This window comes from Coccomyxa subellipsoidea, assembly GCF_000258705.1.
Source record: "Coccomyxa subellipsoidea C-169, whole genome shotgun sequence".
NCBI classification, from domain to species: domain Eukaryota; kingdom Viridiplantae; phylum Chlorophyta; class Trebouxiophyceae; family Coccomyxaceae; genus Coccomyxa; species Coccomyxa subellipsoidea.
In genome coordinates, this window is record NW_005178030.1 from 47408 (window position 1) to 65103 (window position 17696).

Consider the following 17696-nt stretch of genomic DNA (forward strand, 5'->3'; position numbering starts at 1 on the left):
CCAGCTCCACTTTGACTACATGTGTCTCCTTTGTCCAGATCCCTGAGACTCTTATCTACCAAGCAAGCGCATGAGCACGCCCCTTGCATGGGTTTAGCACCCCTATCGGAAGTGGTATCAGAGTCCGGGTGCTCACAGCCTTGTCATACCTTGTTAGCGCAATGCATGCTACTTGCCGGTTGTATGGATGATCAATGCACAGTGATTGGGGGAGACTGCTCATGCTGAATTGCCTGTCCCGATTGTGCTGCAGATCTCACGACCAGGCAAAAATGCTGGACTGCCCTTTGGGCATGATGGCGGCAGCAACTGCGCCAGAGGCACAGCAGCCGGCGCATGCACAGCTTCTGCAGATCGCCACAAATTCCAGCGATCCTGATTTGGCGCCCTGGCTCTGCTGGCTGCTTGCTGGCGCGCAAAAACTGGCCGCGGCCGAGCTGAATATTCCGTGCATTCCCCCGGGCCTCCCAGCGATGCCAAACCTGGCGCACCTCATCCTGCGCTGCCAGCGGACCTGCCTCGCAGACATCCAATCAGCGCTGCAGGCCGCGCCAAATCTGGAGACGCTGCTGCTCGGCCAGGACTGGTGCTGGGAGGAGCCCTCAACCGATGACAGCACTGCTTGGGACGTCATTGTGCCTCTGCGCCTTAGGCATCTTTCCCTGGAGAACATCTGCCCGAGCTCCTTAAGCCTGCCGGCGGGCTGCACGGTGAGCTTCAGCGGGCAGCTAAGGAGGCTGGAAGGCATGTTCGGGGCAGCCGGGTGGAAGCTGCGCGGCGGCTGCCTAAAGATGCTGGACGCCTTTGGCTTCTGCCACGGGGGGTTGGCATTTAAGTACCCCAATGTGGCCGCGAACTTGGGCACTGTTGAAGTGCTGCGGCTGCGAGAGAGCCCCTTCTGCACCGTGTCATCATCTGCGGAGGAATGGACCCTCGGCCCGCTGCCTGCTGAGTCAACCGCATGCATCACCACCCTGCACATCTCTGCGCAAGACGTCGCGGTCATTGTGCTGTTGTGGCCTGCCCTGCGCCATGTGAAGCTGGACGCGCACATGACACTGTCTCTCGACTATGAGGATGTCGAGGCCTCAGCCGCCGCGCTGGAATCCTTCGAGTATTCAGACAACGTGAAGGAGCGAGCAGGGCTAAAGAGGTTTCAGAGCGTGCTGGCGGCCCAAGGGAGGCGCATCGTTTCTAAGGGACGGGGATACAAAGCCCCCAAGGCCATGGAGCAGCCAGCTGATGGAGTCACAGATGTATCAGAGCTGTGCTGCTGCGGCTGTTGCACTGGGTGCCTGTTTGGCGCTGGAGCCTTGCCGGATGCGCGCTCTGTGAGGGAGATTGTGCCCCTCAGGAGTGATGGGCACCAGGGTGAGAGTGACTTTTCGGATGAAGATGAAGAGAGTGAGGATGAAGGCGACTATGAGGAGGAAGGCAGCGAAGATGAGTACAGTGATGAGTCAGATGAGGACATGTAAATCTGTTGTGTGCTGGAATAGCGATTGTGCAGAAGCTGTGGAAGGACGAAGACAAACGGCTGGTGTGAAGTGACACAAGAGAACATCCACCATCTGGGCTCTGCCTTTCTGTCGAGAAGAATATCGTATAAGAAGGCTGTGACTCTTTAGACAGTCTGATATACTTTCATGTACGCAAAGTTTGAAGAATCAAACCACCCTTAACACATTACATTCCTGGTTTTGTATTCAAATGAATGCCAGAATGCACCACCCCTTGATCATTACATCGAAGACGACCTACTATACAAAGTAGAGCTGACAGGTCTCCTTCCAAAGCTGCTCTTCTTCTGCACGGACATTCAACCTTTATAACACCATGCCATGACCGTTCTGCTGCGGCGCCAAGACATTTGAAGAGATGGGCGGCAGCTGTATATGTCTAGAAGGCTCAAGGCTTGCGGCACGTCTTGCACACACACTCCTGTCCACAGTTGCCTGCATGCAGACGATGGCAAGCAATTCATGTGGTGAGCAACATTGGCACATGGCTGGAGTTCATGCATCCACCTTGAAGTAATACTGCATGCAAGCGCTTCCTGGCAGTGTGACACTGTTGGCTGTTGGCGCCTCCAAGCAAAGCTGCCTGACACGCCAGCAGCAGCTTGTTACTAACGGAAAATGCAAGAAGGGTGAAATACTTACAGTTCTCGGGCACCTGGCACATACAGCCGCCACGGCTGCAGTTGGCACACTCATTCTCTTCTGCCATGCTCCTGCGGTTGCACCTGTGCATGGCATGATACGTCTGAGCATCACAAGATATCTCAAACGCAATTTTGAGTGGTTTATTTGGTGACGGTAGCTCTGATGTCACAAACAACTATCAAGCGAGGCTGGAGGGCCTCAGTGGTCTCTATATTCTCCTGAGCAGAAATGCAGGGTTGTATTGCAGAGCATAATGCTTGAATTTAGGCAACAAGATCATTCAGCTGTCACGTATGATGTCCCAAGTACTTGAGAAACAGCATGGATCGCACTTGGCACATGAGCAGGTGGCTGCACAGTTGCACTGTGTGCTGCACTGGCAGCCATCGGAACACTTCTCGCAGGACAAATGCTCCGCTACTTCATTGTCTGCAGCCGAAGACATCCTGCACATCCCAAATATACTTATTTTATTAGTATGGGCGGAAAAAGACTGATCGCTGTGTGTCTGAAAGACTCACGAAAATCTACTGATCTGGCCGTGACATCCCATCACAACGAGCAAGGCCAGTGTACGGAGTAATTCAAATCTAACAATCAAGAGATGTAAGATAAGTTAACCACTACAAGACTGCCTTCTCTGAGAAACGGACCTTCTCTCGCTTGTTAGCCCTTTAGAACTTGTAGTCCGATGCAATACAGGCGGACAGATCCTAGCAGGCTGTCAATGTCGGAGAATTAATGCGACGATCACGATGACCAGATGCAGAGCTGAAGGTATACCTCGAACGTAATACCACTGCATATTCATCGGGAGCCTCGGTCGGGGCGTTACATCCAGCTTCCTTGAGAGCGGAAGCTTCATCTCAGGTCCCCATGGCAGGAGCAATCATGCATGAAGTATATTATTATTATTATTACACGCTTTTCCTGCCAGAGGCAAGCTGCGTCTGCAGACAAGCTGCAATCAAATGCTGCCACAATCCTACCCCTTGTTGGACTCGCCAGATCCAAGCAAGACACAATCAACCGTGGGCATGAAGTATATTTTTATTATTATTACACCACGCTTTTCCTGCCAGAAGCAAGGTGCGTCTGCAGACTAGCTGCAGTGAAGGCAGCCAAAATCCGACCCCTCGATGGACTCGCTAGATACAAACAAGACCCAATCAACCGTGGGCACGGTGCTCAGTATTTATACCGCCCCCCGCCAGCCGGGGAAATACTAATATGCCGGATAAAAGCATCAGCAGAGTGGCATGCCAGCAATGTCAGCACTCAAACCTTACCAGTTTCGATACAAAGCTTAGCAGCACTGCACAGCTACCATGATTGTGATTACCTGCATTCATTGACTTCTGACTGTCACTGTCTACTGTGCCACTGTTGTGCCCCTATTCTCAAGTCTCAGCGGCAAATCTGACTTCAGCATAGGTTCCATACGTGTGAGTGCAGGCGTCAGCCTAGGCCAGATTTGTAGGCCTACAGCTGCAGCTCAATCATTGATAGGCCCCACCGGGCCCTGATCCCTGAAAGTAAAGCCTTACACTCTACGCCATTGGCAAGGCCAACTCTGCATAGCCAAGCCAAACCAATTCAAGCAGCAAGAATTGTTCTCTCACCAAGACGAAGTTCTTTCAATGTAAGCGATTGCATTCGACAGTGGCCAGGAAAACAGCCTGGAAAGCGTCTCACATTGCTCAGAGACAGCGTATGCGTCATGCATGCCTAGTCACCCATTTGGAATAGCATATGCTCAATAATGTCACCCTCCTCTAGGTTGTAAGAGGACAGCTTCTCGTCACGGTCCATTCGCAGGCCGTCATACATCAGCATGTCAGCAAACCCAGACCGTCCTAGCCTCCTCGCAAGGCTGCTGAGTAGATGATGAACACATGTTCTCTCGACCTTGTATGTAAATTCAATTCTGGTGCCGCACTGCAATGGTACAACGATCTTCCGCTTGCCTGGCTGTACCTGCAATACAGGCATAATGCAGTCACCACGATGGCGTTGCCATTGTCTCCGTTACCAACATAGCCCTTCGATCATGCTGTGTTTGTGTGTGGGAGTCTAGCCTGGCACTCATCCACAAGAGTTGGTAATTACAAAGCTCCAAATTTGGACAGTCGTGCCAAGAGGTCTGCCCCACAAACGAAAAGGGGCTTACTGGGGCCCCAGCTGCTGGTGGCTGAGCTGGCAGTGGAGTGCAAGGCCGCAGATTGGGGTGTGCCGGACCCAAACGCTCCATTAAGTTGCTCACTACCACAGGCTGTATGTATCTGCGCGCAAGCACAATACAATGAGCAATATGAAACATTTCACAGGATTGCATTAGACATGCCTTGCGCAGAGGCAGCACACCAAGGACCCTGAAAGGTGCACAAGGCATCTTTTACAATCATTCAAAACGAGATGTGCCGCAAGATAAAAGGCGCATGGGATCAAGTCCCGGCTGAGCAAGAAGGTACCTTGAGCTGTCGTATGCAAGGCCTGCGCTCCTCAGTGCATCACGGCAGTCCATGACAGCGGATGGATCTGCCCTCAGCTCACCAGCAGGTTTTCATTCCCGAGGGATGCACCGTCAACCTTGCGCACGCCAGCAGTATACGCTCCGCTGCTGGCATGCTCAAGGGTTTGGCCTGAGCACATACCCCACAACAGATTTAATCTGGCCACGTGTCTCCTAGTACAGGCAATTGAGCCTTGGCTGCAGTCTAGCAATATTGCAAGCATATGAGAGGTATCGAGGATGCGCATAGAATGACAAGAAAGTATGCGTTGCATGGCATGCACAATAAGTAATTACATGAGAGGCATGTACCTGCAAGGATGAGAATGTGCCGTGCTTGCAGGACACAGCTCTGCCATGTGCCCTGAGAAGACTGCACCTGCAACATCAGGGCAGAGCTTCAAGCTGCAAATACTCTTGTTGCGAATCTTGGCACAGCATAGAAAGTCGAAGGGGCATTGCAAGGGCCTGCCTTCACCTGCAGAGCTCGGCATTGAGGGCTGAAGATGAGCGTCAGCAGGCCCTGGTCTTTCTGGGCTTCGCTTCTCTGCCCTGCAGAAGCCTTGAATCTGACCACATCCAGCGGTGATGCTGCCAGCTTAGCCACCGGCATGTCATCCAGGAGGGGCAGGAAAGTGTTGATGTGGAAGTTGGCAGCACGCCCCAAGGCGCACAAGCATGTGCGCGCTATCTTATCCATTGCTTCAGTAGCCTGCACATCATGATCCCCAAAGATCAGACCAAAAGCTGTGGTGCTCGTACTAAATAGCTGTCAGCCAAAAAGAGGGAAAGAAGCAGCCAGAGCATAGTTTCTCCTGCATTGAAATTGATGGACATGGACAAGGCGATGAACGTCCATAGCACTCAATGAGAGAGAGAGCACCTTACTCATGGTGCTCTCGAGTGAATCTGGACGCAGCACGAAGCGCAGGACATCCGTGTGTAAGCTGGTTAGGTGCTCAATTGGTCGCCGTTGGGGCAACGGGTGACCTGAGTCCGGAACATCCAGGTCCACAACCTGGAGCAATGCATATTTCACATCTTCTCTTATGTCCACAACGCATGCGCGGCACTGTATCAGAGCGTCCCTCAAGGCTCTGCTGCTCGCAGAGAACTCTGCCTTGGGAAGAAGGCTGGGCCTGAGTTGCTCCAGCTGGACAATAGGCAGCTCATTGATGACAATTGGCACACTGCACAGTTTAACGATAACTCAGGGCTGCAACTGCTACTGATTACAATTTGCTGATAATTCCAAGGAATCTAAACAAAGTAATGAGTGGACTGCTGGGCATCCCACCGTTGTCTTTTTGAGGATCTTGATCTGGCTGTTCGGCCTTCACTTGTCCCTGATGGGCTTGATTATCCTGCTGCACAGGTGAAGGCCTTTCATATTGGAAGGTTTCATGAGGACGCTCGGCGAAAGCAGTATGGTGGCATGCACCTCAGAAGTGCAAGATCTACAAATGAAGCGGAAAGCAGGAAGGCAGTATGGCATACCTGACTCGAGCAGACTGCACTCATTGCCCCTGCTATGCCTGGTTAGCTGATCAGCGCAGACTGTAGTCCCCTCTGCCGCGCAATGGAATACCTGTGTGGCATCTATACCAGTAAAGCAGCATTTCGTGCGCACAATTGGCTAAAATCATACAGATTGTGTCTTGGGTTAAGGTGTCTGTCAGGGACTGTGGGGACTCTGGTCAAGTAAAAGGAGCAGATTCCAACGTAACTCACAGATGACCTTGCTATGGCTCTAAGCTTGGAAATGTCGAGAACGAGATGCAACAGGCGAGAGATAGAGAACGGAGTAGTGTACTTCCAGATTATCGGTGCAAGTCTAATCTCTGGGTTCCCTCACTTGTGCCATCAAACACAAACATGGGTACACCAACCTTGACCTTTCGCATCTTTCATATCAACTATGTGTTATGTGGGTGTGTGCAACAATTGGAGTCGCCTACAGCAGTTCTGACATTGTCCATGGCTCTTGTCCAAGAATCTTGCTGAGCCCTGCTTCAAGCCAATTTTGGCGCTCTCGCTGAGTCTTAAGTGCAAGTGAGTTGCACTGATGCAAAACGAGTTATCGAGTTTCAACAGTACTTACTCCTTGCATCTTGTGAAGCCTTTCGTGTGGACAACACATTGCCCAATTACTTGCATGTCCGGCGTGTCATAAATAGCACCTGATGGTACGTCAAGGAGCTTAGAAAGGAGGAATATCCAGTCGACGCGCGATTTATTTCGGCATCTGGGCCAAGTGCTGGCGATTTAGGGAAAATGACCGTGCTGCAAGTAAACTAGAACGCTGCATTGCTGCACCTGCATCCTTCCGCTTCTCCCAGCCTGAAGGTAATTATTGTCTCGTTGTTCCTTGTTTCAGGGTTCTTGATTGAGTCAATCAGAATTTTTGTAATATGAGTGTAAGTTTTATAATGTGAGTACTATCTTTACACGTACAGCGATTTTGAGACGCTGTACGTATGAATGTCGTGCGTTCATCGGTGGGTACTTGCAACCTCGAGTATTTACATGCAACAACTTGATCTGGACATTTGTTGATATATTTTGTAAAAACTTCGATTGATATGTGGCCATGCGAGAGCATCTTCAAAGAAAATTTTCTACTTTTTATTCCTTTATGGCTTGGCGCCCCTCGATCTGACACCTCGTTTGAGTTCTTGTCACCAAGTATGGACATCTCATAAGGCACGCATGCATTCGTAAAGGTGGACGGACCAGCATCCTGATAAGAGGCTAGCGTGAACAAGTACCAGATGCTGAAGTTTGCAGCAAAGGCTCCTGAGGTAGCCAATGGAGACAAGCCCCTGGATGCTTCCAAGCTTGCAGCGGAAGTGAGAGTGCTGGAAGAAGAAAACAAAAGGCTTAAAGCTCTGGTGAGAACGCAGAGCACCTCCATGTTGACAACACATGCATGTACTGCATCAAATTTTGCTTGACATGCCTTGCTGTCTCATTGCATGGGGCATGTCAGTAGACTCATGCATGTCATCAAACTCATGCATCATCCCTTAGTGATGCATGTTCTCAAAGTAATGCTATCATGATCTCACTGAAAAGCATATTGTCTGAGCAGGTGCTGGCAAAGCAGAACAAGCAGCCCACCAAGTGTGGCTACCTATACAAGTACCGCCCTTTCTCCAGCGGCCTCTTCTCCAACACATGGGAGCCGCGCTTCTTCACACTCAATGGCAGCGCTCTGCAGTACTACAAGAGCGAGAAGGACACCACGCTGCATCCCAGGGGCTACGTGGACGTTGCGGTGTGTCTCATCCCCCTTAAACATGCACAGTCAGGCATGTGCATGCATGCAATAACTTTGAGAGGACCATGAATCTCTCTACAACCCTTTGTAGTCTTCCCGATTGATCAGGGCCAGTATTATGGAGGCCATGTGTTTCTAGTGCTGCAATATTCCATGTTTTCTATTGCCGTGCATATTGTGTAAGCATGGAATGTCTAGCTGCAAGCTTGATGCATGCCATGTTTACCCAGCCAAAAATCTCAAGGATTTCCTTGCATTGGCAGGGATGCATAGTGGAGTGGGAGGGGAAGAAGAAGAACCACTTCTACTGCTTCAGCGTGGTGGACAGGAGCGGCCTCAGCCTCATGCGCATGAGCACCTCCGATGCCAACGATGCAGCGGTCTGGGTTCAGGTGCGCACAGAACAGCATGCATGCTACTTGCCATTTTGTCTGGGCCAAGGATTTTCTAAGCATGTCTGGCAATTTCATGGTCCGGATGAGCTCCATGCGTGCATGGCCTGCAACATATGAAGCATTTACAGTATATTTTGCATGTGAGCATGGGGAAGGTCATGTGAGGTTTGCATTTATTATCCAAAGTGAAAGGGGTTCAGAGTAATTGCATGTGTGATACAGGCGCTGGTGAATGCTGGCTGCGAGCGCCGGCTGCTGGCGGATGCATTCAGGAAGAAGTCTCCGCTGCGAGGAGCTGACGTGCGATGGGTGAGCGGCCTCGAGCATGGTTAAGCATTAGGCTGCGGTTACTGCCCTACATGGAAGTGTTGTCAATGTCAAAAATGGGAGCCGCAGTCTGGAGTTGGTGACTTTGTCAGGGATCAGAAGCTCATGCAAGCGGTGCTATCTCAGAGAAGTGCATGCGAAGAAAAGTTCCAGAATAAGTGTATTTTATCAGCTCATTTGGCTGTGCAGAGGGAACAGGAGCTGGGTGCTAAGCGTGTGAGCCCAGTGCTCAGCCCCCGGGAAGAGCTGGCAAACAGGTGGAGCGACAATGGAGGTACGTGCCCACACTATTGAATTGAAACGCATGTGTGTCTTTTCCTGCACTGCCAGTGTCTATCCAGAGCTGCACTTCTTTGCATGATTGGGTTGCATGCATGGAAAGGGCGTTGCATGCATGGGAATGGCGTCATGTGAATTGACTCCAGTATTCGACACATCATTTTTATTTCCCCCCCATCATGGCAGCACATCAGGTAAGTTGATTGCGGGATCTGGACTGCAGAGATTAGCGCCTCGTCAGCGACGCACGAGGGCCTGCTGGACGCGCCGGGCGACACGGCCGGCAGCCGGCTGCAGCCGCGCGACCCCGGCCCGGGTGACCCGCCATTGACACCACAGCCGCCGCCGTTCGCGATGCGCTCGGTGTCGGCCGCGGCGCGCGATTACACGTCAGACTCCGGCATGTCGGAGGCCGGCGCCATCCCGCGGCCGAAGCCGCAGCAGCGCGCTGCGCGGCGCGAGACGCAGATCAACCCCAGCACCAACCTGCACACCGAGTCGCGCCCCTCCATGCTCTCCGCCGACCGCATCGCCCTCACGCAGCACTCCGGTGCGCAGCCGCTGCACGCTGCGCTGATTGCACAGCCTTCCCAGCCAGATTTAAAACCTGAATGACAAGAGACGTGTAGTTTTGCTGTTCTGCACCCCCAACGCCCAACCACTTGTGCGCTATTCCAGGGTCACGCTTACAACAGATTGCTGTTGCTCTATTCTTGGTTGTCATAGACTTACGTCTGCAATAGGTGGAGTACATTTGAGCAGGCGAATAAATTCGGACCTTGATCGCTCTGTCAAAGTGCTGTCTGTTTGCCAGGGTGATTCTGTGTCAATGATCTTTGCTGCCAAATTAAATCAGAATGATCAAGGATGCTGCCTGGGCCATTCAGACATGTTCTTTTGCATTGCAGGCATCCTGAACCTGATGATGCTGATCCTGGTGGCGGCCAATGCGCGGCTGATAGTGGAGAACCTGTTGAAGTACGGCGTGCTGACCAGCCCCGCCAACTGGCTCAAATGGTGAGTGGCTGACTGCAGCAGGGTGTAATTCTTCCTGAGTACCTTGAAGAGTACCTTGAAAGATCTTGACTTAAAAGCTGTTGTTCTTGATTGGCAGCACATGCCAATACACCGCATCATGTGTTTGCAGATGTTGCTTGCATGTGGTGCAGACATGCAATCTGCCTTGCTACAACACGCAGAGGAGGATGTGTCATTGTGTGATGTTGCATGCAGGCTGGTACCCAGCGGCAATTTCCCGCTACTGCTGTGCTGGCCTGCCCTCGCAATGTTTGTCCTTTTCGCCAATCTCATTGAGCGCATTGGGCTTGCACGTCTGAAGACTGAGAAAAAGGTGCGCTGCTCCTAGCACCAGCTCCTACTGCTCTAAGCTCGACTTGCATTAATGAATTGTTGATAGAGACTGTGTACCTGCACATGTGAGCAGTGCTTGGCATGCTGGTCTGCTGTGGTATTCATCCCCTGTTTGGGATGCTAGAGACTTCGGCAGTGATGCAAGGAGGCATGCAAAATGGAGGAGTACAATAAGCACGAAGCCAGAGCCCTTCAACTGCAGTGCTTGAAGTATGCATTTAGTTTTCGAAAATTCTTCATCTTTCATATCTGCTGAGCATGCTGCTGTTATGCAGGCGTCCACGGCGAAGAAGAAGAAGGAGCTGCGGCCGAGCGACGCGCGGCGGCTGGCAGCCAAGATGGGCCGCTCGACGGAGTGGTTGCTGTTTACGCTGCACGTGACCAACCTTTTCTTAACGCTGGCGGTGCCTTGCTACGTCGTAGAAACGACCCATGCCGAGCCGGTGCCCGGGTTCTTCGTCGTCGTGTGCACCGTCATCCTGTGGATGAAGCTGGTCTCCTACGCGCACTGCAACTACGACCTCAGGTGCGCGCTCCTTTGTCACCCACCCATCTGTGGAGGCTGTCTTTACAACATGAAGTAGTCCAAAATATGTCGTAGTGTGTCGTTCAGACCAAATGCTGAAGTTATGCAGTCGTTGCCGGAGATTTGTCCATTTGGCCGGACATTCTTGCCCAGGGTTGCTAGAAAGGGCATCGGTCAACAACAGCAAACAGCAGAGCTAGAGCCTGATCTTGACTGCGAGCCCTTTGCATGCAAGCGTTGGCCTGGAGGGGAGTGAGAGCTCAGTCATGTTATTGACAGGACCACGCATGCATGAATGCGCGCAGGTCGCGCAGGCGCGTGGCGGACCACCGGTCGCACGAGCGGCATGGCAGCCCGAGCGAGCCGGACATAGCGGAGGAGGGGGTCTGGGACGGGGTGGCCCTGGTGTCCTACCCCAACAACCTGACCCTGGCCAACCTGGTTTCCTTCCTGCCGCTGCCCACGCTAATCTACCAGCCCTCCTACCCGCGCTCCACCCGATTCCGCGGCCGCTGGGTGCTCTGGTGCGCACACGCTCCTGCCTCTCTGGGTGGCGTTTCGTGTGTCTGAAACTCATACACCATTGTCTGGGGTGGAGTCACTGCTGGTGGCCCTCATCTGCCAATCAGGTGGACAAAAAATGTTTGAGGTTCATGTTCATCTCAATGCTGTAGGTGCGGCGCCTTCCTGCTTGTGCATGTAGGGGGTGCCTAGAAGAGCGCGCATATGGTTTGGAACTGTTTGCTTGATTCGGCGGGCAATTTGTTTTAAACATGTGATGCTTGGTCATGCACATTCTCCTGACCCATATGCACCCGCTTGGCAGCTGTCTGGATGCTTGTGATGAGCACACCTGCTTGTGCTTCTCTTACGGCTAGAAGCAGTCTTGTGCCTTCCGTCAACGTGCATTTGTTGTATCCTTCTTACTGATGTCACTTGTCCTTTTGTCTAAAGGCTTGGTATCTTCACGACCTTTAGGTGTTGCCCTGACACGACAGACCCGCAGTTTGACTGGGAGTCTGTGCGTGCGAGCTCCCTTTTCTCTGTGCCACCCGCCGAAAAACAAGTTTTTACGCATGCATGCGGTGTGACTCCATTGCGTTGACTGGGATTCTGTGCGTGGGAGCAGGTACGCGGTGCGGCTGGTGGCGCTGGCAGGCGTGATGCTGATAATTACAGAGCAGTACCTGCAGCCCACCATCGCCAACAGCCTGGTGCCCCTGCGCCAGCTCAACTGGCCACACATGATTGAGCGCGTGCTCAAGCTGTCGCTGCCCACGCTGTACGGCTGGATCATCATGTTCTACTGCCTCTTCCACCTCTGGCTCAACATCCTCGCCGAGCTCACCTTCTTTGGCGACCGCGAGTTCTACAAGGTGCGCTGCAGGATAAAATAAATGCAAATAGTGTGGCGTCCCCACTCTGGGGACCTTCTTGCAAGTTCAGCTGCACTTTTTAGAGTCAAAATGATGGAATACACAGCGGGATGGTCTCTAGAATAGGGACAGCACATTATTGGCCGCTGTGTCATTGTTGGACTGTGTCTGCTGGATATTCCTATCCTTTTGGGTTGGCAGTCTGGTTGTTGGCACGACATAGCAGGGCGCAAGCTCTCAGGTGGCTGAAAACCCAGCACCTGCTTTCCATAGCTCTTCTGTGGTTTGTCACCCTTTGTGGCTCCGCCTTCAAAGGGTGAAGAATCACAGTTTCCTATGGATGACCTCGTGCCCTGGGATTTGAGCACTCTATCAAAGCTGAATAACGTAGGGAAAGATTACAGCATGCAAGGCTGCCTATGCAACCCTTCACACTAAAGAAGCTTTGAGATTGCCAACCCGTGCAGGGCTGCATGCTACATTGCCAGGGCAACTGCAGCATGCGAGTCCAGCTCTGCATGCATCAATGCATGGCTACACATTGAGGGAGAAGGATCACCCCACTAAGAGAAAATTCACATGTGCAGGACTGGTGGAATGCGACGGACATCAGCGACTACTGGCGGCTGTGGAATTCGCCGGTGCACAAGTGGATGCTGCGCCACGTCTACTACCCGGCCCTGCGCGCCGGAGTGCCGCGCGTGTGGGCCGGAACGCTTGTCTTTGCCGTGTCAGCCTTCTTCCACGAGCTGCTGATCGGCCTTCCGCTGCACATGGTCCGCTGCTGGGCCTTCGTCGGCGTCATGTCACAGGTGTGTCCCTGCTGTCCTTTTGAAGTTTCTGTGCGTATTGGAGATTTGCTATTGTCCACTCTTCACCCCCACTATGGCTTGGCTGAATGTACTTTGTGATAACCTTGCTCATATGCCCTCTTTGCACCGCAGAGCATGTGATGTGGAAATTGGGTTGCCATGCTTGACCCTTGACCACGTTACATGTGATGCAAAAACTCACCTCACGTAAGCTAACTCACCTCTGCTAACTTACCTCCGCTTACTAACGATCCATGCGCGCGCAGGTGCCGCTGATGTTTGCGACGGGGTGGCTGAAGAAGACGCTGCGCAACGACCAGATCGGCAACTTCATATTCTGGATCACCTTCTGCATCGTGGGCCAGCCTACCTCCATTATCCTCTACTACCATGACTGGGTCATCACCAACCGCCCCTCCTGGCTGCCCCCCGCCCTCCACCCCTCCGGCCCAGCCTCCAACCTCACCCCGCACCTCAACCTCTGAATCTTCCAGACCGACTGTAGCAGCAGGACAGAGGCTGGCAGCAGGACAGAGGGCGCCCTGTGGTCTGGTGGCTGCAGCGCTCAATATGAGCAGCGGACACCTGTGATATGTTGGCGAGAGCAGTTTGGCAGCAGATAGCTGGACCCTGCGGTTTCGCGTGGACTGCATGGCTGCTGGCATTTGGTGATATCCACATGCTGCAAAGAGGCCCTTCATACCATAAATTGGAATGAGAGGTGGACAGGAAGAACAGCAGGGCACAAAACGCAACTAGCGATAGAGTAGTTCCAGCACTTCGCTTGGGGAGGGCACAGCTCACCCCATTGCTTGGCCGCAGCTGTGGCTTGCAGCAGAACAAGCCTGCTGCTGCTCGGGCAGGGCACTCGAGCCTCATCTACTGATGCATAGAGGACGGTGCATGCTGCTTGAGAACATCGGTGTTCTCCAATCATACTTTAAAGTTATTTGAAAGCGGCACACTCTGCAGTGAGACAAGCTGTCCTCAAAAGGTGCACATGAGGGAATGGTGCTTTCTTTGGTCACTGTATGCAATGTATTATTAGGGTTTTTCTATTGTCCTCAGCCTACCCAAGGTCTGTAGTTTCAATTAGTCGCTGTTGGGTGCGAGGTATACCTTTCTAAGGTCAAACACAGAAGATTTGGTGCGTCTTATCTGTTATCAAGGCGAGGAAGTTTGCCGCTCTCGATCTATATTCTTATATGGAATGAATTCTTGGATGCAATGCAGCATGCCTTGCATGTAAGTACGATTTATCTGCTTGTCAAGGATGTTTCTAATGACGTAAACTAGAAATCTTAGAGACATTATGGTATGCTGGCCCTCAAGATAGCTGCCATGGCCAAGGCCGGCAGGAGGCAAAGAAAAGGGGTCCCTCAAGAGCACCACTCTGTTACTCAATATTTTGGTATTCTGAAGCTGTACTTTGCGTGTTCTGAGCTCAGGCTAACTAATATAAGAATCTACGAATTATGTGATAATTATTTTCTCTGTGAGATCTAGACATATTGTGTGCCTTTTGTCAAACTAAGGGTCCACATGCTGGGTTACAGTAGATCAAAGCAGTATTGCTGTTATGCGGTTCCCATCTTCATAAAATGTGGCAGGCTGTAATACAAATTGATTGACATTATCGCGATATTGACTCTTTCGCATTCTTGACAGAGCATTGAGGAATTCAGTGCACAGTGTATTTTTGTCAAGACCATGACACCCTTGAATGTTTGTCATCAAACCACATGCCAATAAAGGTGCTTGCGCTGACCGTGACAATTTGCTCTTTACTAATGCGATGAGTCAGGGCATCATCAAAGCCCGTGCTGCAGCATGACCTGCGCGGGCCCGATGTATCGCACAATCCCCCGGCCATTCGCCGCATCCCCCTCCAGGCCACACCGCAGCGCAATCACGCGCACCCCCATTGCAGCAGCTTCAATGACCAGCTTGCCATACGTGGGATCCTTGGCGTGGCAGGGGCCAAAGTAGGCGCAGTCCCCCCGCTGGATGATAAACACCATCTGCAGCAGCACATGCCGCTTCAGAGCTTAGTAAGCGGTAGCAGCAGCACGTTGCAAGGCTGACATCAAATTAAATCAAGCCATTATAGGTCATGCCCACCATCCTTCAGGACCAAGATTCTGCAACCAGTCACATTGCCCAAATAGAAAATGTCAGCGTGGTTCTGATATTGGTTCCCAGGATCGTGCAGCACAAGGCGGAATCAAATTGCTTCATTTCACCCCCAACAGTGATCGCCACACGTGCATGGGGTCCTTAATGAAGCCAAAAGCAACTTTCAGACAGGACAGGTAAATGTAGCATCCCAGAGGGCTCATAAAACAACTTCGATATCTGTGGGCTTGGTAATACTCACCACAGCCTGGCCGCCCGCTGCAACGATGCCCATCAGGTCCCTCACATGGCGCTGCGCTCGATCACTGACAGTATCCGGGAACAGGGCTATTTTTGGAGCGTGCTCAGAAGCACCGCCCTCCCTATCTGCATGTCAGCGTCACATCACCACCATGCTTCTCTTTCTGACCTAAATCAAAATTTGTCTCTCACTCCTCTGAGTGGCAGCAAGATGCGGGAAAAAGCATCCTGCCCTCGTCTTAGAGCTGAGTTTCCATGACACAGCTTGCCAAACGCAACAGGATCTGTTAAAAAAACCCTGTCCACATGTCCATAAGATGTGTCCACTTCAGATATCCATCATATGTAATGTCCATCAGGCGCATCTCAACCAGAGTGCTGCAGCCCACCATTTTGGAGTGGTGCATCGGAAGCTAAAAGGGGCTCTGCCAGTGTCACACTCTTGACCTCCACATACATGCTCCCCCCATCTGGTGTCTCCAGCACAAAGTCTACCCTCGATTTGCCCCCCTGCAGCAGCAACAAATCCCCCCTCAGGGCATGTCATGCATGCATGCTTTATGAGGCTTCCTCATTGCCAGTCCACAACTCACCAGGACCCGGCTTGTGATTCAGCAAATACCCACATTGGTGTCACCATGTACACCTGCAACTCGTGAAGGTAGTTGTGGCCTCTAGGCAGAAATGAGCAATAACTGTACCTCGCCATACTTAACCTCCTGCCGAATGCCAGCATATGGCAGGAGGTCTGCTAACAATTGTTGCTGCAGCATCTCGTGCACGATGCCATTGGCGCTCGCACTGTGCACGCCCACCTGCATTGCAGCCACCATCTATCTTCAGTCTTTCCTGCAAAGATACTGGCACACAGCCCATGGCAAAGCAGGTGCACTTGTAGCTTGCGTTCTTTGAGGCTGGCCTTCACTTTCAGTACAGCAGCACCTCCCTGTTTATTACGGGTCTCGACCCTCCTCAAATGAACAGGCTGTAGACATTATTCTCCTTTCACCTCCATCGGGGTGGACTTCTTAGGACTCAAAGAGCCGGATTTAAAAAGTGTTCTGTGCACAGCGTTAAAGTACAAAACTCTCACCCAAGGTCCATGCGGGTCGGGCTGAATGGCTTCGAGCGTGTGCGCATACTTCCGCTTGGCATTGGCGGAGGTTGACAGCCACACATTAGCCATGGGAAAGTCCAGTAGACCTGTCATGGGCCCAGTGTTTGGGCAGTGCACCACTGTGTGCTCGCTGGCTGGGTCCGCACCATCAATCTGCATCAGCAAGCTCATTAATCAATAGAATGAAAGAGTGCAATAAGAAGCTGCTGCAGCCCTGCTGGATTGCAGCTGCTGAACACATGCCCTGCCTTGATGTGCCCACTGCCATGCCACTGATCTCCTGCATGCATTTCATTGCAGGTGGAAACTGACCTGGACATCAGCCAAGAAGCGTTTGTATCGCTTCACAAGTCGCCCTGTGACCAGGCTGTCGATCCTGCGCACTATTCCTGTGCTGGCTCTTTCTGCTGTTGCTGCTGGAATTTTTAGTGAGGCCAATACTGCACCAGAAGGTGCCTCCTGGACATGGCTGAGCTCAGATGTCTTCTTCTTCGCAGATGCTGAGGCTGGTACTGGCACTGACTGTGATGAAGGCAACTTTGACTGCCTGGTGGCATATAATGCAGCTGCCTTGCCCTCAGCGATAGTGTCATCTTTGAGAGAGGTTGCTAAATCTGTGGTGTTGGGCCTTGAACCGGCTGCTAATACATTCTGCTGCGTGTTCAATTTTCGTCTTTTGGTTGTCATCAACTGTTTGCGGGACGCCATGACACAAAATCCGCCTTTACCTGCAGAGGTTCATAAAGCCATTGGCACCCTGCAAGAAAGAGAGCCATGGCGTTTGGACTGATCTGGTAATTCGCACCCACCAGTGATCAACCTCCAACTACAGACTCTGCTTGTTAATGCCGCTTGCATTCCTCTACATCGCACTCAAAGAATTTAACTCTTGAGCATCCATCCCAAGGATGAGCTTGTATTGCGGACTGGTAAGTGCGATCCAGACAGTGATGCTTGCACGATACTATTGCGGCTGTTGACGTCTAATTCTCATGGGAATTTATCATGAAACTTGCTGTGCAAGAGCCACACATTGACCCAGTCAAAGCTGCCCATGCGCACAGCAGAGCTGCCCAGTTGGGCACCCAAGGCCTCCTCCAAGTGGTTCCTGGGCCGTTCTTTCATTTTCATGGCAACCAGTGTCAACATAAAAGGACATT

General features: G+C 51.9%; 4 protein-coding genes across 4 annotated transcripts; 2 read left to right on the plus strand and 2 right to left on the minus strand.

Moving 5' to 3' along the window:
* Window positions 1-272: 272 nt before the first annotated feature.
* On the plus strand, window positions 273-1478 carry COCSUDRAFT_56911 (hypothetical protein; the record flags this gene model as incomplete). The annotated part of the gene is made up of 1 exon (XM_005645475.1): window positions 273-1478. One exon carries the CDS (start codon window positions 273-275, stop codon window positions 1476-1478), a length of 1206 nt encoding a protein of 401 aa, XP_005645532.1.
* A 3231-nt stretch (window positions 1479-4709) lies between these two features.
* Window positions 4710-6198, minus strand: COCSUDRAFT_56912 (hypothetical protein; the record flags this gene model as incomplete). Its single annotated transcript, XM_005645476.1, has 5 exons — window positions 4710-4807; window positions 4990-5056; window positions 5156-5389; window positions 5561-5695; window positions 6175-6198. 5 exons carry the CDS (start codon window positions 6196-6198, stop codon window positions 4710-4712), a joined length of 558 nt encoding a protein of 185 aa, XP_005645533.1.
* Window positions 6199-9847: 3649 nt separating this feature from the next.
* COCSUDRAFT_54084 (hypothetical protein) lies at window positions 9848-13528 on the plus strand (the record flags this gene model as incomplete). Its single annotated transcript, XM_005645477.1, has 7 exons — window positions 9848-9975; window positions 10192-10309; window positions 10605-10855; window positions 11161-11379; window positions 11985-12231; window positions 12819-13043; window positions 13310-13528. 7 exons carry the CDS (start codon window positions 9848-9850, stop codon window positions 13526-13528), a joined length of 1407 nt encoding a protein of 468 aa, XP_005645534.1.
* A 1326-nt stretch (window positions 13529-14854) lies between these two features.
* On the minus strand, window positions 14855-17518 carry COCSUDRAFT_30206 (SfsA-domain-containing protein; the record flags this gene model as incomplete). The annotated part of the gene is made up of 7 exons (XM_005645478.1): window positions 17346-17518; window positions 16845-17264; window positions 16513-16670; window positions 16121-16234; window positions 15858-15929; window positions 15421-15537; window positions 14855-15064 (listed from the first exon to the last, which is right to left on the minus strand). The coding sequence occupies exons 1-7, from the start codon at window positions 17392-17394 to the stop codon at window positions 14855-14857; spliced, it is 1140 nt and encodes a 379-aa protein (XP_005645535.1). The 5' UTR covers window positions 17395-17518.
* Window positions 17519-17696: the final 178 nt, after the last annotated feature.